At 48.9% G+C, this 14,084-nt stretch overlaps 1 protein-coding gene across 2 annotated transcripts in view; it reads left to right on the top strand.

Annotated features, from left to right (window-relative positions):
• ESRRB (estrogen related receptor beta) overlaps window positions 1–14,084 on the top strand; it is a 301,561-nt gene that overhangs the window by 221,236 nt on the left and 66,241 nt on the right. For both annotated transcript variants that reach the window (XM_085628067.1, XM_085628066.1), the window contains exon 5: window positions 7,493–7,654. In XM_085628067.1, coding sequence (XP_085484193.1) covers window positions 7,493–7,654 — 162 coding nt within the window. The remainder of the gene's footprint in view (window positions 1–7,492; window positions 7,655–14,084) is intronic.

Raw genomic sequence — 14,084 nt, 5'->3', positions numbered from 1 at the left:
CCAGCTAAGTTCCTCCATCTTCTCCTCCAGCGGCTTCAAAAGCCTTCAAAAAGCCCTCATCTCTCTCTTCTGATGGTAAGACTGTGAAGAAAGTTCACTCGTCGACGACGTTGTCAACCACTCCATCGACGAAGACGTCAAAGGTACAGTCAGAGTCCTCGTCTACTTCAGTTCTGCTTCCATCGATGGGCTCGTCGACGGTGATTTCCTCATCTCTGACACCTACGCTGCAGGGTCCAGTGTCGACGGCTGCAACGCCGGTAGTGGCTTTGTCGTCGACAATGGTGTAGACGACGTTGACGTCGACGAGGATGACAACGGCAGTGATGATGACGGCAACCAAGTCTACCACAACGACGGCGGCATCTGCTGCTGTGGTGATGACGGTCTCGACGATGGCTCCATCGATGGTGTCCATATCTTATTCGTCGACGACTTTTTCATTGTCGTCGACGGCCTCGTCGACGAAGGAAAAAATTGCAATTACTATCAGGAAGCGCCAGATTATCCCTGAAATGACTTCCCCAGGAGGTAGACTCCTCTACCTCCTGCACTCCTCCTCAAAGAAGAAGGATCTGAGGAGGATGAAGGACCATATGGTTATGCGGATTGCCCTTCTCAATTGCACGTCAAGTGCCAGGACACAGACTCTGAGAGAGAATACGTAGAGGAACAGCAGTATGATCCTCCCTTAGGTTATCAGGAGGACTACCAACAGCAGATGGTCTCTATGCCTTCCTCCCTACTAACAGACTTACAATTGATGCTTTTGGACTATAGACGGAGGTTCCCAACACAATCTCCTGCTCCAGTTGCAGTGCCAGTTGTAGCTGTCCCGTCTGCACTGCCTTCTACCCCTCAATTGCCACCGCCTCCACCTTTGCCCGTGGCTCCAGATGCGCCACCAATCGTCCCTCTCATTCAGGATGATACCTCTGATGAGGATCAGGGCAATGTCACTATACCAGATCCAGATGCAGAGTGGGATGGCTATGTAATTCCTGATCCGGCTTCCCCTTCACCAGCGCCTGTGGATTCCCCCCGCGGAGACATAGGGGGGTTTCCATAATTTGATGGAAAGGGCTGCTAAGAGATTTGAACTGCCCATGCCCACGGTGCAGTCTGAATTTTTCCTTTATGACTTCAAGGAGCCTTACAAAAAATCAGTTTGGTCCATTACTATAGTTGGTCACGTCTGGGAAGAGGGTTTGAAAGTGATGAGGAGTCCAGCCACGGTTATTTCGGTACTTCCTCACCTTGAAAAGAAATATAAGGCTCCTGATGACAGCCCGGCCTGCCTCGTCAGTCAGCCGAAACCAGACTCTGTCATCTCTCAGGCTGCCCAAAGAAAGTCCAGAAATCCTTCTGCTCCCCTCACAACACCTCCAGATAAAGAGGGCAGACGCCTCGATAACGCCGGCATGAGGTTTTCCTCCATGTCCAGCCTGTGGTCAGGGATGCAAATGCTTTAGCTATACTTGGCCGCTACGATCGCCAGATGTGGTGCGACCTTTCCCTCTATCTGGATCAATTGCCAGAAAGTGCAAAAGTGGAAGCGAAGAGGATTCTTCAAGAGGGAGAGAAAACATCTTCTGAAGTCATTGATTGTGAAATGGATATTGCAACGACTGCGTTCCGCTCCCTTGTAGGAGCTGCTGTCCTTCGTCGCTAAGGCTGGCTGTGAGCTACATGGTTTCGTCCTGAGGTCCAAAACAAAATCTTGGATCTTCCCTTTGATGGAAAGGTGCTCTTTGGGAAACATATTGATGATGCACTACAGTATATAAAGAAAGACATGGAGACCCCAAAACCCTTAGGGACTCTGCAATACCGCAAGGTCCCCCTCCGTGGAGCCAGAGGCAGAGGTAATGCTACCTACAGAGGGGGATACCAGCAACAACGGTATTCTTCATATGGATCAAAATCTCAATCTTACCGCCCAAATTATAACCAGCGGCAAAATCAATCATCATCTTTCTCTAGATCTAACAACAGAGGAAGACTCCTCTAAGCATCAATAGCGGCTTGCTGGCTCTTACTACTGTCCCTTCTCCTCCTGTAACACCAGTGGAAGGCAGAATCTCAAATTACTTCCACAACTGGCAGCAAATAACATCGGATCGTTGGGTTCTAAAGAACATTCAATGCGGCCAAACTCTGGAATGTGTCCATGCGCCACCTTCCAAGCCCCCTCGCGCCACTGTGTCAAAACATCTTCGTCTTCTACGTTTGGAAGTCCATCAAATGCTCCTGAAAGGGGTGATAGAGCCGGTTCCTCTCTGTCAGCGGGGAGAGGGTTTCTACTCCCGGTTCTTCCTGACCCAGAAGACCTTAGAAAAGTGGCGCCCTATTCTAGATCTGAGAGAGCTCAACACCTATCTCATCAAACAATCATTTCGAATGGTTTCTCTGCAGGACATTCTTTGTCTTCTCAACTCAGGGGATTACATGGCCACATTGGATCTATAGTACGCATACTTTCATGTACCCATCCATCCAGCCCACAGGAAGTTCCTTCGCTTCACAGTAGCCAAGAGCCACTTTCAGTTCAAGGTCCTGCCTTTTGGACTCAGATCTGCTCCACAGATCTTTACAAAAGTGCTAGCTCCCGTGGCAGCTTTTCTACAAAAGCAGCAGCATCAGGTTTTCCCTTACCTGGGCGACTGGTTGCTGAAGGCTTCTTCCAAGCCCGCGGCAGAGGAATCAGTCGCGGCGTGCACACACCTTTGACAGTCTCGGTCTGACTCTCAATACGGAAAGGTCGACTGTGTCCATCCAGAACAGCCTGATTCCTGTGAGCCATTCTGGACACATCCCTCAACAAAGCCTTTCCGACACTGGAGAGGCAGGAAAAGCTGATGGCCATGGCACGTCTACTGATAAGAAGATAGTCACTTTCAGTTCGCCTCTACAAGTCCCTCCTAGGGTCCATTTCCTCCTGCATTCCTCTAATTCCTCACTGCAGGTTACGGATGCGCCCTCTCCAAGAGGAGCTGGACTTGCAGTGGCGCCAAGTCGATGGATCCTTCAAAGACAAGATCTTAATTACCGTGTCCATGAGGAACACTGCATCATAGTGGACGAACGAGGGAAACATTTCTCAGGGCCTCTCCTTCAAGATCTCTCCAGCTCCTCAGATAATAACTACAGACGCCTCGCTGGAAGGCTGGGGAGCAGTCTTGCAAGACCTTCACGTAAGCAGCCATTGACTACCCCAACATCGTCTTCTATATATCAATCTACTGGAGCTCAGAGCGGTTCGCCTAGCCTTGCAGGCTTTTCTTCCACGGATACAGCAGTATGCAGTTCTTGTATGAACAGACAATACGACGGCCATTCATTACATAAGCAAGGAAGGCGGCACCAGATCTCGTCTTTTGCCACAAGAAGCTCAGAAAATTTGGGAATGGGCGATCCAGCATGGGATATCGCTCAAAGCGGAGCATCTTCCAGGCATTCTCAATGAGATGGCGGACACGCTGAGCAGACTAAAATCAGTAAGCCACAAATGGGAACTGGACCAGTCCACTCTAGAACAGGTATTTTGCCTATGGGGCAGGCCGTCCATAGATCTCTTTGCCACGCCGGAGAACAAGAAATGCCGATTTTACACAAGCAGGCTTCACCATCTGGGACCATTGGGGAATGTGCTTTCGATGGCCTGGTCAGGCACATTTGTTTATGCTTTTCCCCCCATTCCACTGATCCCCAGGCTTCTCAGGAAGCCCAAGGCGGAACCTTGCAAAATGATTTTGATCGCTCCTGCGTGGCCCCGCCAATTGTGGTTCACAGAGCTGCATCTCCTCTCCCTGGACAGTCCACTCCCATTGCAGCCGATTCCTTCGCTCCTGACAATGTCCCAGGGCCAAGTCTGGCACCCGGATCCGCAATCCCTGCAGTTATTGGCATGGCTCCTGAGCACTGAGAATTTCTTGGTTTGACCCTTTCTGCAGAATGTAGAGATGTACTTTCTCAGGCTCGAGCCCCAAGTATCAACAAGACATACCGGTTAAAGTGTAAGTGTTTCTGCATTTGGTGCCAGCAAGAGGGTATCCATCCTCTTTCTTCTGCACCGCTTAAAGTTCTTCCTTACATTCTTTCATTAGCGAAAGCAGGGCTGGCTCACTCATCCTTCAAAGTTCATCTTGCCGCCATCTCTCGCTTCAGACGCACATCTTCTGGTCCTTCCCTCTGGTTGGCAAGGATAATTAAGCAGTTTCTCAAGGGCCTTTTCAGAGTCTTCCCTCCAGTCAAGCCACTGCCTCCTCTTTGGCACCTTAACTTGGTTCTCACCCAGCTCATGAAGCATCCCTTTGAACCTATTCACTGGGCGGATTTGAAATTCCTCTCCTGGTAAGTGACTCTTCTGCTAGCCTTGACTTCGGCTAGGAGAGTAGGTGAATTACAGGCTCTCACCATTCAGGAACCTTTTCTCCAATTTAAAAAGGGGACAGTGATACTCCGTACCAACCCAAAGTTCATACCGAAAGTGCCTTCAGACTTTCATTTGAATGAGCCGGTCATATTCAAAGCTTTTTTCCCTCAACCTTGTACTCCGGCAGAAAAAGCACTCCACTCACTGGACATTCAGAGGTGCTTAAAATTCTATCTTCAACATACTAAAGACTTCAGGAAGTCTCCTCAACTATTTGTCTCTTTCAGTGCTCCTCGTAAGGGTTTTCCCCTTTCCAAGCAGGGGATTGCTAGTTGGATTACCAGCGCTATCCAGTATTGTCACAGGGCAGCAGGCAAGCCCCTTGAGGGTCGGGTCCGTGCTCACTCCACAAGGGTGATTTCTTCTTCAACAGCCCTCTTTGCCGGAGTTCCTATCCGGGAGAGCTGCAGAGCAGCGACCTGGAGCAGTACTCATACATTTACAAGACATTACTGCCTGGATTCTTCAACGCAGAGTGACACAGCAGTGGGCCAAACAGTCCTGAGGAACCTCTTTCATTAAGTGGTGAGCTTTCCCTTTCGACACTCCTTCTGTTTTTTCTGCTTATGCTCTTTGCACATTTTTGAAGTTCATTTGCTTGTTTCTTCATTTTTACTTATGTTACAAATGTGTTGAATTCCATTGACTGTTGATGTTAATGTTTATAATGGATGAATACGGAATCAAGGTTAAAAAAACGTGCTCATAACTGCTAGCTACTCTGATTCAAGCATGGGAATCTATGAAAGTTCCAATACTGGAGTAAGAAAACAAGTTACTTACCTGTAACTTTGGTTCTCCAGTATTGGAAACTTTCATAGATTCCCATGTGAACCACCCTCCGCCCCTGGGAAAGCTCAGCCTTCAGCAGCTTAATTTATAATTTTACACTACGGCTACAAAAATCTGAGGGTCTGAGGTTCTCTTAAGAAGGTTCTACATGGTGAGGCTGATCGGATTGGTTGTTCATTTTATTTGTTCTCTTTTACAGGAAGAGGTGGATATGTTGCAAAACTTGAATGGGCCTAGGCCTGGTTTCTTCTTTTGTAATAGTTTCTATTGCTATTTTATGTATACCGGGGACTCCCATCTCGACGACGGGGAATGATCCAAGCATGGGGATCTATAAAAGTTTCCAATACTGGAGAACCAAAGTTACAGGTAAGTAACTTGTTATCATTGTATTTCAACCTCTTCGGGCCTCGCGGCCAGCTTCTTTCTCATTACCTTTGTCCATCTGCCTTTACACCATGGCTGGCACCCAACTTTCAGTAGTTGCTCCACCTCGGTGTTGGCCTGCCATCACTGGGATGGTTGAAATGGATACGGCCTCAGCAAGGGTGTGGACTGCCTGGGGTGAACAGTTCCATGTGAAGAGACAGCGGAGTTGGTGCGACCAGCAGTACTTCACGTACTTGCTCCACAAGAGGGTAGTAAGAGGCTTCAGTTATAAGCCACACTATAGGGTCCCCAACGCTAGGTCCTGGTAGAGATGAATCGTGGCCCCTTCAAATTATATGGGGCCAGACTGACGAGTTGCTTCCATGATGGCCCCCTTTGGGTGGAAATAGTGTAGGCACAGGAGAATAGCTGGGCCTGTGCTGCTCAAGCCTGTGACTCTTGCGGTTATTTCCAATTGTATGTTTGTGACTCTTCAATGTCTCCTTTCTCTGCCCCCCCAACCCTCCCCCCACAGGTGCCCTGATTTTAATGTTAGACTGTTGGGATCTATACTCCTAGTCCTCAGTGTGTGCCTGTAGCATATGGTTTTGCTGTCACAACTCCATCAACTCACTCCTGTGAGTGTTCAGGTCGTCCTCCCTTGCATCACTGCTGGTCTCTAGTGAGGAGACTCAATGTCCCAGTTCCACTATTTTGTGTCAGATTTCTTCAATATCCTTCAAAAACTCCTCTCATAGCTGGTAAATGTCCAGGCAGACTGTAACAAGGAGGCATGGTTCCCTGCTATCCATCTTTTCAGGACTGCGCTCGTGGTGTGTCTCTGTTTGCCTGGAGCTGGCCTTGGCTAGCATTTTTTTAGTGAGGGGTCCTTTCAGGACTTATGGGCTACCACGTTGAGGGGTTTGATCCTCTCACTATTCATCGAGATCCGCCTGCCCAGCCCTCCTCTCGGTGTCCTCCAGAAAAGGATTCCTAGTTGCCTCCATGCTCGTGTTGCGGTGGCCCCCACTTACCCAGGTTCCACTGGGCACCAGTCACCATCAAAGTGGGCACACCACCCAGTCTCCCGGGTCTCAGTTGAGGCGGATACTCCACTATGCCACAGTTTGCTGTCCTGCAGTTGGCCCCTAACTGTAGCCAGATCACAAATGTGTGGGAAAGGCTCAGCTTTGCTGCCTCGTGTGGTGGTGCTTGGGCCAGGGGGTGCTGGTCATTCCTGGTCCTCCCTGGGTCTGAGCAGACCGTCCCAGGCCACCACAGTATATGCAGCACAAGGACCAGAGAAGGGCGAGGCCGCAGCACCACACCGATGGCACCAGAGCTCACTCAGAGGCTCCAATGCGTCCCCAATTATCAACTTCCTCTCATGTTGCCGTGGGCCGTTGGCCACGGCTTTGGCCCAGACTCTATGGGCAGGGGTCAACACGCTCCTAGGGGGTACCTGCGGACCCCGCTGAATCTCAGAACCATGGGTAAGATGGTGGACAGGGCATAAAAAAAACATTACGGAAGGCTGGACGCATAGCGCAGGAGAATTTCTCGTACTCTACCGCCATCTTGGCCATGCACCCTGGGTCTGTGTTATCATGTGCTGGCTTTGCCCATTTCTACTTGTGTTCTCTGTGTTCCTCCGTGTATTTTTGCACACATTTTCTGTGTGCCCCTCTGTTTATGTAATCTCTGTGTCCCTCTACCCCTTTGTGTACAATTATCCCCTATGCCTATCTGTGCCTGTGTGTACGTGGGCTCTCTGTTTTTCTTTGTGTGTGGAGAGGTTCTCTCTGTACATCTGTCTACCGTGCTCTCTGTGTCCCTTTTGCGTGTATCTGGACTCCGTGTCCTTCAATGTGTTGAATTCTCGGTTAAACTTTGCAGTGACTAAAATTGTCTCACACCTGCTGGTGGCAGAGCCTGAGAAGATCTACGCCATGCCCGACCCGTCAATGCCTGAGAGCGACATCAAGGCGCTCACCACCCTGTGCGACCTGGCAGACCGCGAGCTGGTGGTGATCATCGGGTGGGCCAAGCACATTCCAGGTAAGTTAGCCCGGGGCCACACCTTTCTTCCTAACACACCCCTCCACCCTTACCCTTTGGAATCCATTTCCCCCTCTCTGCATCCACTCTACATCTCCCTTCTACTGCACCATCACTCCTCCCATTCCATCTCCTCTCCCCTCCTCCACCTTTCCCTTCTTTCCCTTAATCATTCCTTCTTTTAGCATAGCTTTCTCCCCTTTCTTCTTCTTCCAGGTTTCTTTCCTTCTTTCCTCATTTCTTGCCTTCTTTCCTCCTTTCCAACCTCCTTTCCTCCTTAGTTCTGTCAATCGTTCCATCCAACCCTTCTCTCTCTCTCTCTCTCTCTCTCTCTTGGCTCCCCTTCCTTCTCCCACTATTCTCTGTGTTTCCCAATTACTCCCTTATTACCTCCCTGCCTTTCTTTGAAATGTCTATTTGTGTGAGCATTATTAGGATTCTTACAGGACCCTTTCATTGTAAAAGAGGAAGGATCTCGTGCCTCGAGTGCACGCTCATAATGTGCACATTTCCGTGTGTTATTAGTAAAGCCGACCCTGAGCGCTGGGAAGCAGCTAGCATGCACATCCTTCATTGTGGAATTATTTGGGCAGCGCAACAAATAAAAGGACACAAAGAGAGGCGTGAAGAAGTAGATACATGGGTAGCTGCTTTAAACAGGAGGTGGAGGGACAACGCAAACGGGGTGTTGGGGGGAGGGGTCTGTGGAGGGAATAAAAAAAATTAAACAACTTACCTTCATCTAGGCCGCCGCCTCCGTGCTCCTCTCCCGATGCTGGTCACACTGCACAGGCTCTCAGGGGGGAATCACAGGGCTGCTCTAATGCTGGCTCTAATACTAAATGTGCCTTGTGCAAATTGCGTACCTATAATGCACTCACGTCTTTGGGGGAAGTGACCTCATCGCATCCCACCCTGGTGAAAGCCCAGGACCATTTTCTAGGCCACTAGAGAGGGCTGAAACATGTTGGTGTCTAGTTTAGGGTCATAGGACCATCAGATACTAAATATCCTACCATAGTGTTTTTATCCTTCCCTCCCACTCCACTAATAAAGGCTATGTTAGGATTGGGTGAGGAATTTTACCTTTAAAGTTACGCCCCATACACCTTTTGCTCCCTGAAACACGGTTTAGCCAACCCCGACCTTTAAGAGTTGAGGTGAGCCCAATGATGAAGCATGTCACTATTAGAGTGAGTGAGGGCTATATAAAGAACAGGGTGTCTTTCCCTTCCCACCCATGATTATGGGTTGGTTATAGATTGGATATAGGAACTCTCGGTGTAAGTCTCACTGCAGAGAGACCCATCATATGCAAAAATACCCCCTTAGTTCCCTTTTTAGGTCTCGCTGAGCCAGCACATGCGTTGCTCTGCGAGAAATTTAGTGAGAGGCTTTTGAAAGTGCTACCACAGGCTTTTCCTGGCCTCAAGCTTCGTGCACGTGCGCGTGCACGCGTGCAGCCGCCATGTGGGTTTCTGTCAAGGCTCATTAAGCCTTGTGTGCCTCTCTCCATGCTTCAATTTCCTCCCCCTCCCCCACCACAGATTGCGTTACTCTGCTGGCCTCCACTCCCCCCCACTCACACCTGCTGCCACACCATCCTATCCTCTGTCCTGCTTTATTACCACCAACATTCCTCCCTCGACCCTCGCGTTGCTTGTTGTTGTTATTCTATAGCCCGTGCCCCTGCATACATAGTACACTATCACTGTATTCTCTGAGCCCTGTCTTGTCATGCCTGTATGCTTACAGTGTCTCAAAGCGCTTTGAAACAGCAGACAGGCAGCATACGAGCGCTACATCACAATTTTTAAACAAACAAAACAGTTCAGACACTCTTTGTCACTCCTGTTCTTTACAATGCTGCCCTTATGTGTTCGAAGCCAGACCCCTAACCCCCAACCACACACATAGCGCCTAAAAACATTAAGAGGAGCTCAGACCACCAGTCCGGTAATAGCGCCAGAGGTACATGAGGCTAGGTGTGAGTTTGCATGAAAATTCATTTATTTCCCTGTGTGCCTTGCTGCGCTTTGTTAGCATTGATTGCGAAATTCTAGTTTCACAGAGCACTGTATAGACTGGATCGCTCCTGGGTGCTATATTTAAATGTAATGCTGCGAAGGATGTCCCAATGACAACACAGGAAATTAAATTGATGCAAAGTAATTGCAGATCACACGCTTTTCAGGTTGGGCAGGTCCAGCCCCCTTTAGTTTCATTTCACGCTTTGTATTCGTAGTCTCTCAATTGTCAGTCATTCCTTCTCAGCACTGTAAGTCTTCACAAACATATGTTGATTTTTCTTTAATCTTTGTCAACAAAAAAACATCTACCCCCAGTGTAAACAATGACGCAGTTCAAAGGGCAAGGGACAGAATAGCCGTTTCGGGGGTGCACGCACCCCCGCGCAAGAAGCAAGGCTCCGACGGACCACGTTCATATGCTTGAAAGCGCTAGAGATACCCCAACAAATCAGCTCGTTCAACATTTGAAAGTGCTCGGCCCCCGTTGAGGGATTCATTTCACCAGAGGCATTATGGAACTTTTAGTTTTTATATTTTCCATTCATTCCTGATTTTTCGTCATTGTAGTGCACGACATGTACATACTTTGCTTTCTTTTATGCTAATCAGGTAAAAACTCACATTTCTGTGCAGTTAAATAATTTTGAAAGGCAAATGGAAGAGTCCTTTAAATGACCACATTGATAAGAATTCCCCTGCTGTCTCTTGTCGTGAATATAATTCGAAAGATGCTTTTGCAGCCAATGAATCAATAACCCCAAAATGCTTTGCAGCCAATGAATCAATAACCCCAAAAATTAAGGAAACACGTTTAAGCGGCTTTTACGTCATCTTTCTTTGTATTGGTTACACATTTCTTTTTACTTTTGCACTTTCTATTGCTACCGGTATTACCGGTCCGGTAACAATGATCAGGGAAGTGAACAAAGTGTAAATAGCGCTTCACACCTCATAAGCGCTATGCTTGAAAACAGAAGCAAACATTAGTTGCACCAATCCTTAGGAAGGTGCCAACATCTGAATTAGAAGTGGGCAGTCTAAACCTCATGCGCCTCACTATCTGAGACCTCAGCTGAAACAGCCCACGGGGTGCAAAGAGGCAGCCGAGCCACTACAAACAAGCATTGGCAAACTCAATGTATCCGGACTTGGCAAGCTGTCGCAATGGGTATTTTTTATTGCAAGCGCCACAAAAACAAAAAGAGAAAACAGGCAGCTACCTGACCAAGCCACTATATACTTGCAATAAATATTGTGAAATTAAAAATAATTACATCTGACTGCTTTACTGGTGATGTTTTGTAACAATAGGTCTCGCTTTTGGGACCTTATAAGTTTTGAGTTATGCAGCACAATATCCTTGGTGCAACAACATCAAGTGTTGCATGGCTAAACACTTATACGGTCCCAAAGGCGAGACCTATTGGCTATGCCACTGCTTGTTCCCTTTGCTAAATAAACGCTTTGCTTTCTTCTGAAGGGACGCCCATTACGTTTTTAATATGCTGAGGATTCTACAACAACCGGTGCCCTCAATCCCTGGTGCAGATCCTACTCCATCTAGTGCCCTCTGTCCATGGTGCAGATCCTACTGGAATCGGCACCGTCTTTTTAGGGTGTGGACCCTACAACCAGTGTCCTAAGTTCATAGTGCAGATCGTGCTCCGATCTGTGCCCTCTGTCTATGGTGCACATCCTACTCCATCCAGTGCCCTCAGTCCATATTGCAGATCGTGCTCTGATCGGTCCCCACTGTCCATAGTGCAGATCCTACTCTATCCAGTGCCCTCAATCCATAGTGCAGATCCTGCTCCGACTGCCGCTCTCTGTCCATGGTGCAGAACCTGAGCCATCTTTCTATGGTGTGGATCCTACTACAACCCGTGCCCTATGTCCATGTTGGAGATTGTGCTCCTATCTGCGCTGTCTTTCCATGGTGCAGATCCTACTCTATCCAGTACCCTTGGCCATGGTGCAGATCCTGCTCCAACCACCGCCATCTTTCTATGGTGAGGATCCTACTACAACCAGTGCCCTCAGCCCATGGTGAGGATCCTACTTTATCCAGTGCACTCTGCCCATGGTGCAGATCGTGCTCCAATCGGTGCGCTCTGCCCATGGTGAGGATCCCACTCCATCCAGTGCTCTCAGTCCATGGAGCAGATTGTGCTCCTATCGGTTCCCTCTGTCCATGGTGAGGATCCTACCCTATCCAGGGCCCTCTATCCATCGTGCAGATCCTACTGCAATCAGTGCCCTTTGTGTACCGTGCTGATCCTACCAAGTAGTCTCCGATAGCTGTTTTGATCCAGCGTTTACATTTGCCCTCAGAGCTCAGCCCTCTGTCCATGGTGCTGACTTGCCGCTGACACGTGCCCTGAGATCCGCGCCCTCTCTGTCCTCTGTGCTGGTTCTGATCCCATCGTTGCATAATGTTTACTGTATTAATCTCAGTCGGTCCCTCCGTCTCTGCTGCTGCCACCCTGGCTCTGACATTTCCCTCAGATCTACTGCCCAATGTCCCTTCCCCTTTGTCCATGGACAATGCAACTTCAGAGCCTGCTGCGCGCCTGCTCTAACCTGTGCTCCTTCCCCGTGATGCTGATCTCGCGCTGACCCTCGGCCACTGATCCTCGTGCTCATCCTGCTCTTTCCCGTGGCTGCTGTCCAGGTACTGGACCTGCTCCGACCTCCACGGCGCGGGTGATCCTGTTCTGACCTGTCCACCCTGTCCACGGCGCGGTTGATCCTGTTCTGACCTGTCCTTTCTGTCTACGGTGCTTCGGATTGTGTTTTGGCCTGTTACTTCTGTCCACAACGATCCTGATCTGTGCTGACCTGTCCTCGGTGCTGCTGACCTGTGCTCGGTGCTGCTGACCTGGCCTCGGTGCTGCTGACCTGGCCTGTCCGGTCTGTCCACGGTGCTTCTGCTCCTGTTCTGACCTGTTCTCTCTGCCCACGGTGCTACTGATCCCATTCTGACCTTTCCTGTCTTCATTGTCCACTGTGCTTCTGATCCTGTTCTGGCTTGTCCTTTCTGTCCACGGTACTTCTGATCCTGTTCTGACCTGCCCTCTTTGTCAACGGTGTTTCTGATTCTGTTCTGACCTTTCCTGATCCTCCTGTTCTGACCTCTTTTCTCTGTTTGTTATTGTCGCTCTTGCTCTGTACCCTCGATGTGTGGAGTGATATGACTGCCGTGTGCCTTCTGTCCATGGTGCTGAACTTAATCTGACTTGTGCATACTGCCTAGGGGGCTGAGTCACACATGATCTGAGTGCGCTGTTAGTGGCACCGACCTTGCTGTGCCCTCTGCAAATGATGCCACACTCTTCCCACGGCGCTGATTCCGATCCACGGCCTCTGTCCATGGCACACATTCAGATTAATGCCTTCTCTCCATGGTGCTGATAATATTGTGTCTTATTTTGTTCTACATATGAATTAAGCCACTCTTAACCATCATGCGATCTTTTGATTTAGTCCGATCCCCAACGGATCCTGCACGTTGACCCCCCCATCATAACTTGCAGGCTCACTTCATGCTTGCTTTCTGGTGATCCAACGCAAGATGATTGACAATCTGCTGAAGCTCAACGCTAGCAAAAATGAGGTTCTGATCCTAGTCCAAGGTAGCTTGTGGACCCCCACTGTGTGTCTGAAACCCATGGCGACATTACCATGACCAGTCAACAAGAAGGAAGTGAATCTGAGGGACCAGGTCAATGCTGTAGTTTCGGCGTGTTTTACCAAATAAGGTTGTTGATGAAAATCCTTCCATTAGTTCCACCTCTCTTGCTACGCCTTTGGTTGGAGCAGAGATTCTATCAAATTTAGATTACCCCTTAGTTGCTACCTGGGCTTACCAAAGGCAACCATTCAGTATCTGCAGGTTATTGAAAACACTGCAGTCTGCTTAGCTTGTAAGCAGCACAAATATAAACAAGTATCAGCTGTGTGCCTAGGGCTAAATTGGTTGTTGGTGGGCTGGATATTTCAGGTTAAAATCTTCTACCACGGCCTTCACGCAATTTGTGGTCCAGAATCCAAAAAACTCTGCAGAAGACTCCTTCCATATTCATCTGCCCGTCTTCTATGCTCCAGAAGTGCCTTGATATCCACCAATACAGAAGAACTCGCCCTCAAGGTAGAGCCATCTCTGTTTTGGCTTCCGTACTCTGGAACCCTTTACCATTTGGCCTTTGCGCAATAGAGGTCACCATGCATTTAGGAAAGCCCTTAACGCTCGTCTTTATGATGTTGTTTTCTGCAGTAATTGGGGAACATGGTTCCATCACCTAAATGCCTTTTTGCGAAACTGTGCTCACAGGTATTATTTCATTCACTCATCAAGAATGCAGGCAGATAAAGAGTGTCGCCAACAGCGACAGGATTCCACA

The sequence above is a fragment of the Triturus cristatus genome, chromosome 9, assembly GCF_964204655.1.
Source record: "Triturus cristatus chromosome 9, aTriCri1.1, whole genome shotgun sequence".
Lineage (NCBI taxonomy): Eukaryota > Metazoa > Chordata > Amphibia > Caudata > Salamandridae > Triturus > Triturus cristatus.
Note: the sequence above shows the minus strand (reverse complement) of the source record. Positions and strands in the feature narration are given on the sequence as shown.